The sequence below is a fragment of the Magnolia sinica genome, chromosome 15, assembly GCF_029962835.1.
Source record: "Magnolia sinica isolate HGM2019 chromosome 15, MsV1, whole genome shotgun sequence".
NCBI classification, from domain to species: domain Eukaryota; kingdom Viridiplantae; phylum Streptophyta; class Magnoliopsida; order Magnoliales; family Magnoliaceae; genus Magnolia; species Magnolia sinica.
In genome coordinates this window covers 74,912,400-74,930,144 of record NC_080587.1, presented here as the reverse complement: position 1 = coordinate 74,930,144, position 17,745 = coordinate 74,912,400, and the positions used below count along the sequence as shown (strand labels likewise).

Below are 17,745 nucleotides of genomic sequence, written 5' to 3'. Positions count from 1 at the left end.
CAAATTTACTTATATCTCATATCTGTCATTTCTGTTAAGAAATGGTATGCTGTGTCTTTTTTTTTATTATTATAAATAATTGAGTATACTTCAATTCATCGTTGTACATATACTTCAGTTATGTCATATGCATTAATTATTACAAAATAATTGAGAAGAATAACAGGTGAAGCCCCCATTTATCTAAATGTGGTCTCATAGTGGGGACTCCAACGGAGATCAGTCTTCCAGTAGTGAATGGAATGAAAACGAAGTAACTGCTGCATTAATTGCGATCGCAATGGCTACGTGTGTTATGGGAGTTGCTGAATATTACCAGCATTATTGTATGAAGGCATCGCCTAGATGTGGTTATATTGAAAGAAATAGATTCATAAATGGAATCATTAAAAAGAGCGACGTTGACTGTTTAGCACAGTTAACGATGAGTTGGGATAGGTTCTTCGAATTATGCTCTCTACTAAGAGATCAGAATTTTATTTCGGATTCAAGGTGTAGTTTGGAGGAACAAGTGGTATTGTTCCTGCATACAATAAGCCACAATGTATGAAACTGGGTCATTGGTCATCGCTTTTCCAGGTCTGGTAAGACTGTTAGTCGTCATTTCCAAAGAGTTCTTGATGCTGTAATTGGACTTTATCCGGAATATATGAAGTTTTCAGGTTTACATACACCGAAAGATATATCTAATAATCATATATGGTCATCATATTTTCAGGTAAAATAATCAGTGATATACAGATTTGTATGGAATTAACTATGTGCTATTTCTAAATAACAATCTAAAAGTTATAACAACATTTTTGTAGGATTGTATTGGGGCACTCGATGAGACTCATATACCTGCACATTTGTTCAAAGAAGCAAGTGTCATCTTTTGAAATCGGAAAGGTTTTTTGTCTCCGAATGTAATGACAGCTTGTACTTTCGATATCAAATTTGTATACGTGCTTACGGGTTAGGATGCTTCGGCATTTGATGTTCGTGTTTTGCATAATGCATTAACCTGTCGACCAAATTGTTTCCTTGTTGCTCATGGTAACTAAACACCGATGTGATTTCATAAGAAAAAAATAGTAGAACATATTTTGTACAAATTTGTAATACCCATACGTTGCTTTGTGTAGGGAAGTACTATGTCGTTGATGCAGGTTATGCGCATTCTTCTGGGTTTATGACACTTTATCGAGGTGTCAGATATCATTTGAATAAGTTTTGTACCAGACGAAAGCCTGTAAATAAGAAAGAACTCTTCAATTATTGTCATGCACAGCTGCGAAATGTCATTGAACGTTGTTTCGGACTCTTGAAAGGTCGTTTCCCTATACTCCGTGTAGCACCACAGTTCAAATTTAAAACTCAAGTAAATATTGTTATAGCTTGTTGTGTTATACACAACTTTATCTGTGTCTGTGGTGAAGACGGATTTACAGAAATAATTGAGGATATTGCAGACAGTGCTGATGAAATATCGCTATCTACTGTGAACGTAAGTTCGGCCGCAGAAGATCGTGCTTTATCTCGCGTGGCAGATCAAGAGAAGAGTGGATGAAAAAGAGGGATGACATTGTAGATAGGATGTGGAATGACAGTCTCCTCGGACCCGACAACGTCATTGACTTTGCCTTACTACTGTTTATGTATTATGCTGTTTGTGTAACAGCAAATTGTTTTTAAAAAAATTTGTATTTGGTTGGCTGGATTTTTAACTGGATTTTATGGATTTGATAGTTACTTTATCATGCATGGATATTATTATGACAGTAAATTTAATATTGATTGCATGCCATATAACAGTAATTGTCATATTATATTTCAGCATGCCTTAATCTTTACTTTATGTGGTTTCATTTAAACTGCAATTAAGTTTTTATTTTAAGTATTCATATTCCCATTAACGGTTAGAAATGCGTAGATAATTTGAATTTCTTATAAAGTACATACAAGGGAAAAAGGTGTTTGATTGAGACGGGTTTCCCGGGACGTGAGACAAGCTCCAAAAAAAACAAAAAAACACAGCATGACCGAGTAAGCTTATTGGTAGCCCTAGTAGGAAAAATCTGACAAGTGGCAGCAAAAGTAAACGTTCGGTTGTTTGGAAAACTGAGCGGATTCAATGGACAGACCAGATGGACAATGCATTAGTTGATGCACTAGTAGAACAAGTAAATCTCGGGAGGAAAAGTGATGTGGGATTCAAACCGGAGGCTTATAAGGCCACCATAATAGAAAATTTTGATAGATGTGGTATTGATCTTGAGAACAAACATATTTCTAACCGCTTGCGGACGTTAAAAAGATTTTTTTAGGCCATGCAAGACATGCTGAATGCCTTCGGATTTGGATGAGACAGTGAAAACAAAATGGTGACGGCGACAGACGAAGTGTGGGATGGGTACATTGCTGTAAGTAATATTCAAAAATTGTTTGTTATATCTTTCGTTCGGTTTTATTCATTAAAATGTGTTAATAACTTTGTATTTCACTTTTTGCAGTCTCACCATTCGTCGAAAGGGTGCGTGGCAAACATATTGACAGATACAACGATTTGTCATTCATGTTCGGGAACGACTGTGCTCATGGGTCTTTTGCGAGCACAACTTACTCATCACCACTTTCGGGTTGCCGATGAAGTAGAAATGAGTTAAATTCTGACTCTGATTCAAATGAATATGGGACTGACACAGTTCGCCTTTTTTCAGACTCTGGGGAGGACCACGACACTAGTTCAACCCCTCATGTCAATGATGCATCTAATCGGTTGAATAAGGTTAATGCAATAAATGTGGATACCTCAAGGGGGTCCAAGAACACTCATTTTACCGCTACCGGCTTGTCCCGTAAAAAAAGGGGAAGCCGAGGGATGTAATTGGCGATTGAATGGGTGAAGTGGCTAATGTTGTGAAATCCCTCACTATTACAAGGTCCCAGGGCAAGAAAATGACCCGAGTCCAGAAAATTTTGAGTATACTTGAAGAGATAGAGGGACTCAGCCCTGAGGATCAACTGCGTGCTACATGGATGATGCAGGGGGGACTTTGTTAGTGTTGGGTTTTTCATGAAGATGAGTCACAAGAGGCATAAGGAGTGGGTGCAAAAACTCCTTGAACGCAGTGGTTCTGTTTAGAAAAACTTTGCCTTTGATACTTTGGTTATGAGTTCTTGAACAAACTGTTTTGAATTTTCTTTTCTTTTTTAAATGTGTTGTATAAATGTTATGGTTGGATGAGTTTGGATGCTGTGGGATTTAGGCTTGCTTGCGCTGTTCTTCTGACAATTAATTTTGAATTTTGATGATGTTGATTGTCGTACCATCCAAAAGTTATTTTTTATTTATATTTGCTTATATTGATCATCCTTTTATAGTCAAGATACCTGCTGTAGGTCTTTTACATAATGCAAGAACCTGCTGTGATGTCTGCCTCAGACTATCAGAGCAGATATCTTCAGTTGTCTTCAATTGATATATTGTCCACTGTAGGTTATAAATATATTGCAAGAACCTGCTGTGATGTCTACCTCAGACTTGCAGACTAGATTTCTTCAATTGTCTTCAATTGATATATTGTCAACTGTATGGTTCAGTTGTTAATTTAGGAACCTGGTGTGATGTCTGCCTCAAATTGCTTCTAAGATCGTTCAAATTGATTGAATTTGATGCTACTATTTCCTTATTAAGAAATCTCATTCATCTCCATATTTTAGCTTCTATCTTTTATATTCTGATATCTCAATCGTAATGCTACCATCTCACTAATCAGCTATTGATAAATATAATGAACAGAGATGATTACTTCTTCTTACAGTCATAATTGTGGTGTCACAGTCTGACTTCATGTAATGATACTTGGTTACGTATGCATACTGCTTATAGATAAAGAGGGTTTAAATATATATATAGGGAAAAGGTACTATGCGCTCGACCTCACAAGTCTGTCCGATGAGGTCAAGTTGTGTGGGTCCCCAGTGATGCGTTTCGAACATCTACCCCATCAGTCAGATGCACCATTCCATCGTGGGCCTAGGTCTCAAAAATCAAGTCAATCTGTGACTTGTGTGGGCCACACCACATACAGAAGTGGGGAGGGGCCGTGCTTCATTAAAAAATTCATAATCATTTTTTGGGCCCACCAAGATGTGGTTTGCAAATCCAGCCCATCCATTATGTGTGTCCCACTTGGATGAGGGTTCAGACCAAGTTTCAGCAGCATTCAAAACTCAGGTGGGCCCCACCTGAGTTCTGTATACGGCTGATTTTTGGGATATCCCATAATTTAGAGGGGACCCATCAAATGCATGGTGTTGCTGGTCGACACGCATCACGGTGGGGCCCACACAACTTGACCTCACAGGAGCTTATCGTGAGGTCGAGCACATAGTACCTTTTCCCATATATATATATATATCAAGCATGAATTTTTTTGCATCATTTGGATAAGTATATTCGAGAAGAGTTTGTGATTGAAGTGAAGGTTTTTTCCAGGTGAGAAAACAAGGATACTGCATGACCATATGCGCTGTTCTTAGTTTTATATAAGACTCGGGATACTCCATGACCACACAATGCACTTCAATTTTGATAAAGTGTTTTATTTGCAGGTAGAAATGGGTAAATAGTATGTCGTATTTGTGGGTAGAGTGCTAGGAATATATGACAACTGGGAGGATGCTCGGGAACAGGTTGAAAGATTCAGTGGGTCCAGACACCGATCGTTCAGAACGCATGTTGAGGCTATCACAGAGTGGACCACATTCAAGGTATGAACTTAAATTGCATACGAAAAATTCTGAAAACATGTTTAGGAATTTATGGTTATTATCAGATTCATCCATTGTATCTAAGGTATAATAGTAACTTGATTACATGTATTTAGGCCACTCTACAGCAAGTTGGGTAGGGCAACACCTATGGTGTACATAACGAGGCGTCATCAAGCACAATAGAAAGACCATTGGAAAAAGTTGAAGATGGTTCCGCTCCCTTTCAACCACCGCCACATCAAAATATAGTGCAGGGATCTGGCGTCTCGATATCGGACATAAATCGAAATACTAATGACGAAGGGATTTTGAACGGCATCATTAAAATTCTGATTGGAGTCGTGCTTATATACGCAGTAGTTGCGTGATTTTTTTCAAGTTTCTGATGATATGGGATCATTAGGTGGGGTGTGGCCGATATGGTAATTTAAAATGAGTTGAGAAAGCTCAGGACCAATGAGGCGTTTTCTTTTCGGGACTGTAATTTTTTTTGTTACACCCTCAAAACACTGGTCACCCCCTTCTTTTTTTTTTTTCCTTTTCAGTTTACGGCCAAATCGTTTTTTTTATTTGTATTTATCGTATTGTATGTCTACTGTTATTTCCAACTGTGTTTGTTTGCTTCATTTAAACGCCGGTTCTTTAATTTTCAGTAAATTTTCAAAGGGTAAGTCTGTGTTGTGTCTATATGAAAGCAGAACCTCAATTTCAGCCATAATAATCAGTAGATGGATATCCAACACTATAAACCTTCATTGGCCTACTCTACAGTGATATTGGTGTTCTACATATTGATTAGATAGATTGATCCTTATTATCTATGTTACATCTAGGATAGGCTTAATATTGGGTGTCATACTGTATGTTAATCAATATAAGTTGATTGATGGTTTGGATAAAACACATACATCGTGATGGGACCCACGTAGCTACAATCTAAAATCAATGGTGAAATGAGATTATGTCATAGACGAGGTCCATACCTTGTATTGTATGTGGTCTGCTTAACCGTTCATTTCAGTTCGATCCTTCAACAAACAGTGAATATGCATATATCAACTAATTACATTTCCAAAGTCAGTCCTTCCCAAACAATCTGTTTGTCAACGATTAAATAACAATGCAATACAGCCCTATACGTGAATCCCAACACGCCCTAATAAATAGATTTTAGTCATTGAACATCATTGGCAGCCCTCCTTTCGGTTTTAGACTTGTCTATTCATGACCACTTCATCTAATGGGTAGGATTGTTTGAGCATAGCGATTTGCATCATGTTCAGTCCAATGTGGGGTCCATCAGGCGGCAACTGTAACTCTACGATCAGTGGTCAAAAACTTAGATATTTAATTTTAAAAATATGGCCAATGGGTCACCTATGATGCTTAAAGATTCACCATTTTCCCCCCTCTGCAAGGAGCCTTCCATATTGGGCCACACCATATCAGTGGGATGGCTGATTTTTGGGACATCCCATGCTTAAGAGGGGAGTCACTGGATGCACGGTTCAGATATCATATACACAACATATTGGGGCCCACATAACCCAACCTTACTGTAACTTTGTATGTGGAATCCAAGGCCATTCACACCATTCATCTGGCCTGGATGAAGGATCAGACCAAAATCAGTAGAGTTGCAAATCATTTGGCCCTGGCGCAAATCAAGGGTGTGAATCCCCTCCCAGCTGTTTCACTAGCTGTGGCCTACATGGTTCATGGATTGGGCCGGGTTTTTTGGACTTGGGAGTAACATGAGGTGACCCATCAGATGGACGGGTTGGATGTTGTGCATACATCTTGCAGGCTAATATCTCTGTACCACTGAAGAGCAACACAAGATGGTATACCACCACATGCACTTTCATGGTGCCTATCATCCTCTTCAGATCCAAATCCATACATTTCACACATAGGACTGATTTCTCAGACATGGTATAAATGTAATACTCTTAAATATTTATTAATATAAAAGGTGGAGTACAAATCCCAGTACCTTTTCTTCTGATGAGTTCCTTAATGCTTCAAAAACCTTAATAAATGAATAAAAGCCCTAATAACAATTAAAATATATTAATTATTTAAAAATTTGTGAAAAATTCTTTCACTATCAAGGACTTCATGAAGAGAATACAATGCATGGGGTCCACCATGTTACATATGTAAAATCTTCTCCATTCATCAGGTGAACTATATAAAAGATAATCCCCATTAAAAACTCACAAGGACTACACCAATGAGAACAATGTAATTGCTCTCACAAGAAGATATTTCCTCTTCATCCTCTGAGTTAGACCTGATTGACGGATTTGATGAAAGACACCACAAGGTGGCCTCACACGCAAACCTATGGTCACCATCTCATTCCCACTGTGGTGTGGCCCACCTGAACTTATCAGCTGGCAAAATGGATGGACGGGGTTGATTTTTTTTTTTTTTTACACAAACATCATGGTGGGCCCCACTTAACTTCCCACTGCACAAACTTCCCAATCCATGATCTGGACTAGGGGTGCAACATAACAACTATAGACATGTCATGTGTACAAAAATCTACCATCAATAAGCCACATTGGCCATGATGATATTCAAAATCTGATGAAAATCTGAATCAAAGTCACAACCAAATTACTAAAATAGCTAAACTTTTATTAATGTAAAATCTCAAATAAAATTCCTACTATAACAATTAAACTAAATAAAATACATTTTATTATTAAAAAGTCATTAAAATGATTACACTAACAAATAGCTTGGACCGCAAGCCTCTTGCTGATGCTGCTATCGCAATTGCTCGGCCCCAACATGCTCTCTGAAACATCCACCGAACAGCTTGCTTGTCCCACACATGCCTGCGAAATTTTCAAAAATATTTTTAAAAAAAATTCAGAGTTGCAAACCTAGGTCTTTAGAAGCCCATTGGAAATTTAAATTACAAATTGAAACTATAGGAGGGGAGCATGAAGTGAACTTAAATCACCTTTTGTACCACCAAAAGAGCATCAACAGCCTCACAAGTGCCTTTCCGGAATGACCCGCAAGTGCCTTCGGGGTCCCCAAAGCTAGCAAATTGGACTTCAGAAATGGCCCGACCGCCTTGGCATGATAATTCTAATGTTTTCCCCTCATTAACATTTGCACAAACAGTCCCAATAGTGACTGTTTGGAAATTAACCATCGTCGGATTGCCGCCTGCTTCCTCCAACAAGATTAATGTGTTATTATCTGTTTGGAGGTATGATCTAGGCACATGGTACCTGTATTCAAGTTAAATTCATATTAATCAATTCAATCTTGCATCGAAGTATAGTAGAGATCTTAAAAATAAAATAGTGATAAGATTCACCCATAAAAAGCAACACTAGTACACTGGTAACGCACAAATTAGATTTGTACAATGTGATAAATGCATGAGATTTACCATCTTTGTGTGGGCTCGCCGCAATTAGTTTCGCATCTGCTTGGACCATATGCTCCGCGATAATCACATTCCTCGCAACCATATGATGGTGACATGAAGGTGGGCCAATACCTCCCAATGTGGTGACCATTTACCCATGCTTGGCCTTTTCCCAAGCCTTGCAAGTCCACCACCACAGGTTCTAATCCCAAAGGAGCCTTGAATGTTGTCTACAAAAAAGAAAAAAAGAAAAAAAAAAGGATTAAACTATCAATATGGGTTGTAATAAATTAGAAGAAATATGGGGTTCTGCTTCTGGCGGTAACATGCTATTGGGTGGTGGTCTCGCTTATGGGGTCAAATCAATATGTTCTAAAAGAAATATTTGACTATCACTCTCATTGATCTCATCTTTATCTTACCAATCGAATCACTTTTTCGAGAAATGTTACCAAATGAATCATTTTTTTGAGAAATATGAGACTTCTAAGTCGTACTTTCATTGATAAGAAAAAGAAAATTGAGAGGAAAAGAGAATACCTTGTACCAAGTCATAGGCCTCTTGATAGGAATATCATCTGAATGCCATTCAAGTTGATGTGAGAAATCATTGTAGATTTGTGTGTCCTCACCATTCAGTCCAACCTATTTATTCCCATAGCAATTATTCAACAATGGGTCAAAATATTAAAATTTTAAAAAATAACAAGATTTTTGTAATTATTTCACCTTATACGTCCATGCGTTGTTTGACAAGTCCTTTGTAATGTTTCCACTACCGATTAGTTGAACGGGTCCGCCCGCAATCCCAACAGGTTCCAAATCAAAATGTGGACCGTAATTCTACTCATAGAAAAAACATTAAATAGATATTTTAATTAATTTACAACATAAGTAGAGATTATCAATGCAAAGAGATGGGTAATAGATATTATTAACCTTTAATCCAACTGTAACACTCAGTAGGGTAATGTAATTCGTTTTGGATTTCATCTTGATTGGTACTTCAAACACAAATTTGTATTTTCCACCCGTAGCATATTTTGATCCTGATCATATTGAATTAAAAAAATTTAGTTCTTTGTAATAAATTTCAAAAATTACGCACTGCATGCATCACCACCTTCGAATTATTAATCAACATTGATAATGAATGATTTACCTACTAACTCCCCATTGAAATAGATGTAAAGACCATGACCCATTGTATTAACACGCAGTGTAACCTGTTTATTAAAGAATGGATCGTTCTTGCTAATGTTCACACTGCAAAATATTCAAACATTTTTATTTGTTAATAATCATAATCATCAAAATTAAAAATGAATAAATGAATGAATGAATGAAAATTTACCTGGTCATGTACCATAAATAATCACTTGCGTCGGATGTCGCTATTTTTTGTTCAAGAAGGCTATTTGCAGTAAACGAACCTTTGCCTTTGAGAGAATCGTTTATATCCTCAGGACGCCATACCCAATTTAGCTTCTCGGGCTCATTTTCAGCCATGTTTGACTTCTTAACCATCACAGATGTTTGAGTGTTTACCTATAATAAAAATAAAATAATTACAAATAAAGTATTTCAAATATGATAAAAGAAAATCACCAAAAATCAATGCACTTGTAAGAAAATAATAATTTGAATGAATTTCATGAAAAATTAGTAAGTTTAAACTTACAATTGCAGTGTTGTAGACGACTTGATCACAATCAGGAAGAATGCTGACAGACCATGCAGGTAAAAAGTATTTTTTTTCTTGGAAAGTGATTGTTGCATCTACTGATTGATTATAATTACTCAAGAAGCAGCTGGAGTTATCATTAGTAGTGTACATCGTGGCCTATAAATACAGCATTCGAAACATTAGTTTTGTAAGTTCGAGTATTAGTAATTTTCAAGAGAACAGTAAAAAATACATTGTGAACCCACCTCAACTCCATTACCGAAATTCATCGTTTCTATATTACCATACGTAAGAACTGTCTCCATTGATTTGATGATGAAATGAAGATTCTTGAGATGACCCCACTTGGGTTGATTCAAATTACCTGAGAAAAATTAAATTTATAAGTTTGATGAAGATATTTAAGTGTAATTTTTAATGAGTGAGTCTATGATTTATGCGTATAGGATTTACGTCTTCTACAAATATGTTTCGCATATAGTAGAATCAATTGATTTTCTAACATAAATCTAAATGGTAGAGTCATGTAAAATTAAATTCTAATTTAAGATAATATTAATAGAATGCAATTACCATATTCATCAAGGAAACCATCGTAATCATAAGATGTTGCGATGTATGGACCGCCTGTTGTACGGCCAAAATTGGTCCCTCCATGGTACTGAAATTATGTGTAATATCAATAAATTATATATATAAAAAAACAAATTTACATATATATGTAAAAGATACTACATGCATGGTAATAACAGTACGTACCATGTAATAATTTTGGATAGTACCACCTCTTTGGTAGAAACGAGCAACTGCAAATGCCACATCTTCAGCTCTTCTATGTGGGTCCCTCTCACCCCATGATTTAAACCTAAGAGTAACTCTTTTATCTCATTTTCAAGGAACATAGCTCTACTCAAAATTATAACAAAAAGAAAAAAAGAGAGATAAGAGAGAGAGAGAGAGAGAGAGAGAGAGAGAGAGAGATCATACCAGCCAATCCAATTCTCAGTCCAAATCTTTGGACTGCTAGGGTTATTTGGGGTAAAAGCATCACAGTAATATCCATTGCATGTATTAATCTGTTTGAATATATAAACAAAAAATCTTTTAACAAATTATAAAAAAATTTGAATATATATATATATATATATTTGAATCAAGATAAAAGTTGGGCCTTTGAAGTTTCACGGGGTGTTGCATTACGTGGACAATTGGGATCTCATACTCATACCAGGTGAGATGAGTTCTTAAAAAGTTCTCACAAGTTTTAGCATATATTACTAAAATATTAAGTAATAAATATATATATATATATATATAGTGAGAGAGAGAGAGAGAGAGAGAGAGAGAGATACTAAAATATTAAGTAATTACCATTGGCTGCGGCGCATTTCCTTGCTGACACATGATCCAAGGAATGTCGACGTTAAGGGAATTGGCCAAATTCACACACCATTGAAGATAGTTTTTACCTTTGGCTCCATATGCCCACATAACATTACCATATTCATTTTCAATCTGTCATTAATAAAAAATTTAAAAATAAGTAATTTTAATTCATATAAATATGAATTTCCAACGATGATTATAAAAATAACATGTATAAGAAATATAAAATAAAATTATTAATGTATACATTAAATGAATACCTGAGTGAGAATAATTGGGCCACCCTGTGAGGCCAAGAGCTTTGCTTCCTTAACCATATTCACTATTAATGTTGTGAAATTTTGCATTTCATTCTGAGAATTACAAAATAAATAAATAAATAAAAATTGAGCAATAAACAAGTATATTGGCCTAAAAATCGGATTGTCCACGTTTTAGCGTTTGGTACTATGGAACAATCACCACACTAGAAATGAAGGGAAGAAAAAAAAATAGAGAAGAAGTAAAACCTTGAATATTTCATTGTCAGTTCTCAACTCTATCCCAGGCAAACTATGCAGCCAAACTGGAAATCCACTGACCCAAAAAAAAATAATTGTTAAATAAAAGTTAATAAATTAAAAATAATTTACAATGTATATTAATTATTAAAAATATTTATTAATTAATTCATTTAAATTATAAAAATTACCCATAATTCCATTCAGCACATGCATATGGTCCAATTCGAAGAATTGCGTATAATCCTGCATCCTGTATTGTCTTAAGAAATCTGATGATATCCTTATCTCCATTGAAATCATACTACAAAATCAAAAGAAAAAATATTAGTATTTAATGATTTATTAATTATTTCATTAAATTAATAAATAATTCTCAGCGAATTATTCAAAGATCATATTAGAAAATTAAAACCTCGCGACGCTGTGGTTCATGGAAATTCCAAAAAACATATGTTTCAATTGTATCGATTCCACCGTCCTTCGCTTTCTGAATCAAATCTGGCCACATCTGACAACATAATATAAAATTTTTTAAAAAAAAATCAAAAAAAAATTTAAGTAAAAATATATAAATCAAAATAAACAATTCCAGTAAAATTAATTAATTTAACAAATGATATTGATTTTGGTACGTGGAATGATACGACAAGAAACAAAGAATTATAGTACAGCCGTCATAAGAACATGAAGCACAGAACACATATATACACAATAATAAACAGTATGACACACGTGCTTGGATCTGGAACGTTCATTAGTATGCATTTGTGTTTGAAGCTCGGGATTAGACAGATGGATGAAAAACAAGCAATGACATATCTCAAAAGTGCTTTCGCTAACTAGATGATTTAATTTGAGTTGCAGCAAATCTGTGAGTGCTTGTGTATCATAATCATACGGTGCCAGAGTATCAATAGATACTGAATGTTAGGATAATCCTGTATAAAAAGCAAATATACCTTATCAAAAAATATAAGGTTATTCACGTGGGAAGAAGCTATAGCTATATATATATATATATATATATATATAAGCCTGATTTAAAAGTTTTGTGGTCCCCACTATTTCCTATGGTGCAAAATCCAAGCAATTTGGTCCATTCAAGTGGTGGTAAAATCATATAATTTAAAAATTGGATTTTGTCGAAAATACCATGCACAAATCCTATTCATACATCCTCCCACATGCACTATGATGGTCCACACATTACTAGTTTGATAAAAGATCCTATATGATTGTCTAGTGGGTCCCACATAATTATTCATAAAATTCAATTTCATCAAAGAAAAAAAAATACATGAATTAAAATATGATACAAAAATAGAAATATGTAAAAAAATGTATTAGATGGAAAATAATAAATTAAAATAAAAATCTCTAAAAAAAATCTAAACCTCTGCAGTGCTGCGAGGGTAATGGATTGCACCAGCTATCAAAATTCGTCTCTGTCCATCGATGGTGACTGCTCTTCCATCATGATTTACAATAGTTGCTGATACTAAAGATAAAAACCCAAATACTAAAATAAAAGAGAAAATAAAACTACCCATCTTGATTATCTAGAAATTAATCTAAAGTAGGATTTCATGAATGTATGTAAATGATAGTATTTATAGGGATGTTTGTGTTGGACGTGATAAATGGATATAGGAAAGAGTTTGATTTTAATTTTTTTTTAAATTGTTATTTTTTAAATCTGTACACTATATGAGTATAGTTTATCTGTACACATGCACTTAACCATTTAACAATTAGTACACCATAACTAAATCCAAGCCATTCAAAATAGTGGGACCCACTATAAAATTAGGTTGTACAATCAAGATCTTTTATTGATGTGATTTTGTGTTGTAGCTTATTTAACGTGGGACAATGATTTCAACCGTTTGATTTGACATATATGTGGGTTGGTGCATGGTACACTTGCAAGTGCAAAAAAAAATGCATTTTAGATAATCACGTGTGAATTGTGATTAAAAAAATATCTTATTTCAAATGTCTTGCCTTGTTAAGCGTACACGTGTTTGCAGTATGTGCCAGCAGGCATAATAGGTCCTTAATCCAGTCCATCCATTTGACAAGAAGGTTGGTCCATTGATCATGTGGGCAACATTTTATAATACAGATGTACGGCTCTGAAAACACTGCTAAAGTTTTCTAATGCATTAGTCTGTCTCCAGTAGTGGGTTCCACTTGTTTAATGGAAATAATTATTTTTATAAAACATTTAGATAGTCAGAGTAACCTGATGGATGGATTGGATCTAGTACATATGTGCCATGCTGGCACATGTGTGGTGGGTGCATGAGATTACTTGCACACGCGCGTGACCTAGCAAAGAACGGAGGATCAGATAACGGGATAGACTGTGATCTTAAACAACAGCTGTTCTAGAATACCTAAAACATATGACACGTCATGATTTCTATCAAAATCCACTCCGTCCATCAGATGATAATTCTCATTTTAACAATACATACAAAACATCATCCGGATATAAAACCTCCATGGCCCTACCAACAGAAAAAATGTAAAATTGTTACTAAAACCTTTAAAATCTCCAGGTGTGACACGCCTTAGTTTTAGATCAGACTAATTTTTGTTTATTCACTTCATCATGGTAAGATAGACATGATTAACGGTTTTGATTAAAGATACGCATCATGGAAGCCCTACACAAAAATCTATGGCTGGCATCACATCCCTATTCTTCCCTATGGCTAGGCCCACTTGAGTTGTGTCTCTGGATGATTGTTTTACCCCTCAACACCTGGAATAGAAGATAGAACCTGATGGACGAATTGGATGTTACATGTACACAATGGTGGGCCCCACAAAGGCTTGGTGTTTTTCGCTCCGAGTAAGACTGGTGGGTATCGGGTCAAACAAAAACAACGGACTTATCATCACCCTGCCACGTGTACTGTGGGGATATGTTCGTTCGGGGAACGGATTGGCTACTCCCCCTGCCAGCAGCCGATGGCTGGTGGTCGGTGCTCTGTGGGCCCCACAATGATGTATGTGTTTCATCCATGCCGTCCATCTATTTTTTCAGATCATTTTATGAAACTAGGCAAAACATGAGGTATATATCAATCTCAGGTGGACCACATTATAGGAAAACAGTGTTGAATGAGCGTCGACCATTAAAAACCTTTTGGGGGCCATGAAAGTTTTGGATAAAGCTGATTTTTGTTTTTTTACCTTCATCGGGGCCTGCATGACCTAATCAACAGATTGGATGTGAAATAAACAGTACAGTGCGCCTTAGGAAGATTTTAATGGTGGATATCCAATCACTATTGTTTTCCTGTGGTGTTGTCCACCTGAGATTTCTATCCATCTCATATTTGGGATCAAGCCCTAAAATGATATGTAAAAATGGATTAACGGAATGGATGAAACATATACATCATGGTGGAGCCTATATATGACTGACCATCAGCCACTAGCCAATCCGTTTCCGTTCGGGAGAGGATTAAGTTGGACGCGGATTTCCTGCGAAAGCCTTTCGCAGGAACAAGGATTCTGTGTGGGCCCACTGCCATATTTGTGAGAAAGACGCTCTGTTCATCCGTTTTTTGAGCTCATTTTAGTACATGCGGCCAAAAAATAAGGTGTATCCAAAACTTAAATGAGCCACACGAGAGGAAATGGCCACAAAAGTTTTGTATCAGTTTAAGTTCTCGGTGTTTTCACTTCATCTCAGTGAAAATGACCTTATAAACGTTTGGATGGAATGTAAACATCAAGGTGGAGCCAGGGAAGGTTTCAACGGTGGCCATTCCTTTCCCCACTGTTTCATCTTGTATGGCCCACTTAAGTTTCGGATCCTCCTCATTTTTGGTCTCATTTACTAAAATGTGCTCGAAAAACTGATGAACGGGTTAGATTTCTCACAAACATCATAGTGGCCCCACCCAAAATTCTTACGCCTTTGGCAGGAAATCCGCGTCCGGATTAGGTTCGGCCTCGGCATCACCAAAGGCGGTGCGGCCCTAACAATGGGGCCCATCTTGATGTATTTATTCTATATCCACACTGTCCATCTGTTTTTACGGATCATTTTATATCATGATACAAAAAATGAAGCAGATCCAATTCTAAGGTGGCTCATACCATAAAAAATAGTGGTAATTGACCATTAATGGCCACATAATTTCTGGATCAAGCTGATATTTGTTTTTTTCCTATTCATCCAGGTTATGTTAATTTATCGAAAGGTTGGATGGAAAATAAACATTACGTTGGGCCTTAGGAAGTATTTAATGGTAGAGCGTTCAATCACCATTATTTCCTATGGCATGGTTCACATGAGAATAGGATCTTCTTCATTTTCAGAATCATCCCCTAGAACGATCTGGAAAAACGGATGGACGGTGTGGATATAGAATACATACATCAAGGTGGGCCCACGTAAGGAATGCACCATCTTCAATAAGGCCAGGGTCGCACCTAATCCGATCCCCTATTGGTGACGTATCGTATCGCATTACGTCCGATGTACACCGGCTTTGACGTATCGTATCGCATTACGTCCGATGTACTCCAGCTTTGACGTATCGTATGCAAAACGGATGTGATCCAGCAAATTCCGTGAGCGTCTGCAACACGTGTTTGAGGAGTTATCCTGAGATCAACGTTTAAAATCCGCTTCGTCCATCCGTTTCTCCTAATCATTTTATATTAGGAGCACAAATATGAGACGGATCCAAGAAGCAGGTGGGCCACACGAAATGAAAACTACACCATTTAAATCTTCCTAGAGTTTACTGTGATGTTTGTGTGCCATCCAAACCGTTCAAAGGGAGATTACCACTAGTATGAAGTAGAAAAAAATATATATATATCAGCATGATCCAAAACTTTTGTGGGGCCCAATAAAATTCCAACGATGGACGGAGTGGATTTTACATAGAGTGGGAACACGGAACGTGCCACTCACGTGGTGAGAGACAGAGAGTCAGGGTGTCAAAAGGCCCGGCTAGAGCTTCGACATAGGCCCAAGCTCGGTCTAGGCATGTGACCTGCCAAAATGGTTCAACCCAACCCAGCTCAAGGTGGTCTAAGTATAAAAGCCTGACAGGGCCAGCAACAAACATGCATGAACTAGGGCTGTCAATGGGCCGGGTTAGATCTGGGCCTATCTCTCTCCAGGCGATGCCTGCATTTCTGAAGAAAAGCTTGTGCCGGTGCAGAAATAGTCTAGCTCGACTGCTCGAGTCCGGCCCAGGAAATTTACACAAAGCCCGAGCCCTGCCAGAACTTATGTGGCAATATGTTACACTTGGAACATTGTCCAAGGAAAGCAAATTCTATTTCAAGCCAAGTGACTCACATCACGCCTTGACTCAACTTTATAAGTTTTCTATTTCATTTATTAAAAAAAAAAATCTTTTTTTTTTTAAATTTTAAATAATCTATTTGATTCAACCAAATGTTCCAATATATCTTTTGTGTTCAATTCGAATTCAAAGTTTACTTCCATAGTCTCCCAACACGCTGTCCATCCATTTTGCCAGATAATTTAAGTGGACAGGCCCAAAAATGAGGCAAATCCATAGCTCAAGTGGACCAGACTTAGGTTGGAGGATCAAGCCCAAGGGTTGTAATGGGCACTAAAATTTAAGCCCATTTCTCAATTGAGCTGGGTTGGGACTGTCCTGTCTCTGATCATGCTTAGGTTGGAGGATCAAGTCCAAGGGCTGGAATGGGCCTTAAAATTCAATCCCATTTCTCACTCGAGATGGTTTGAGACTGTTTACAACAATGCCAACTCTGCAAGCGCAATTTTGTAAAATAATCTCATGGTTTTAGAACAATATAGTATAGCCATCTCTCTAAGCTACACGTGGCAGTGAAATGTATCAGGGCTGTCCATCTAATGGGCTCTATCATGAATTGCTCATGAATGTTTTAGATAAATTATTGGACAGTTTTGTAGACTGAGATCCCCTGTATGCGGGGCCTGGCATGGATGGTTTATCTCAAATTCACCAATATAAGAA

At 36.7% G+C, this 17,745-nt stretch overlaps 1 protein-coding gene across 1 annotated transcript; it reads right to left on the bottom strand.

Annotated features, from left to right (window-relative positions):
- Window positions 1-7,413: 7,413 nt before the first annotated feature.
- Window positions 7,414-13,362, bottom strand: LOC131227052 (beta-galactosidase 15-like). Its single transcript, XM_058222754.1, has 19 exons — window positions 13,132-13,362; window positions 12,150-12,245; window positions 11,926-12,038; window positions 11,744-11,810; window positions 11,495-11,587; window positions 11,220-11,363; window positions 10,836-10,924; window positions 10,608-10,713; window positions 10,422-10,509; window positions 10,094-10,212; window positions 9,843-10,004; window positions 9,516-9,709; window positions 9,324-9,427; window positions 9,101-9,210; window positions 8,891-9,004; window positions 8,702-8,806; window positions 8,183-8,391; window positions 7,742-8,018; window positions 7,414-7,613 (listed from the first exon to the last, which is right to left on the bottom strand). Exons 1-19 carry the CDS (start codon window positions 13,285-13,287, stop codon window positions 7,503-7,505), a joined length of 2,457 nt encoding a protein of 818 aa, XP_058078737.1. The 5' UTR covers window positions 13,288-13,362; the 3' UTR covers window positions 7,414-7,502.
- Between the last annotated feature and the right edge of the window lie 4,383 nt (window positions 13,363-17,745).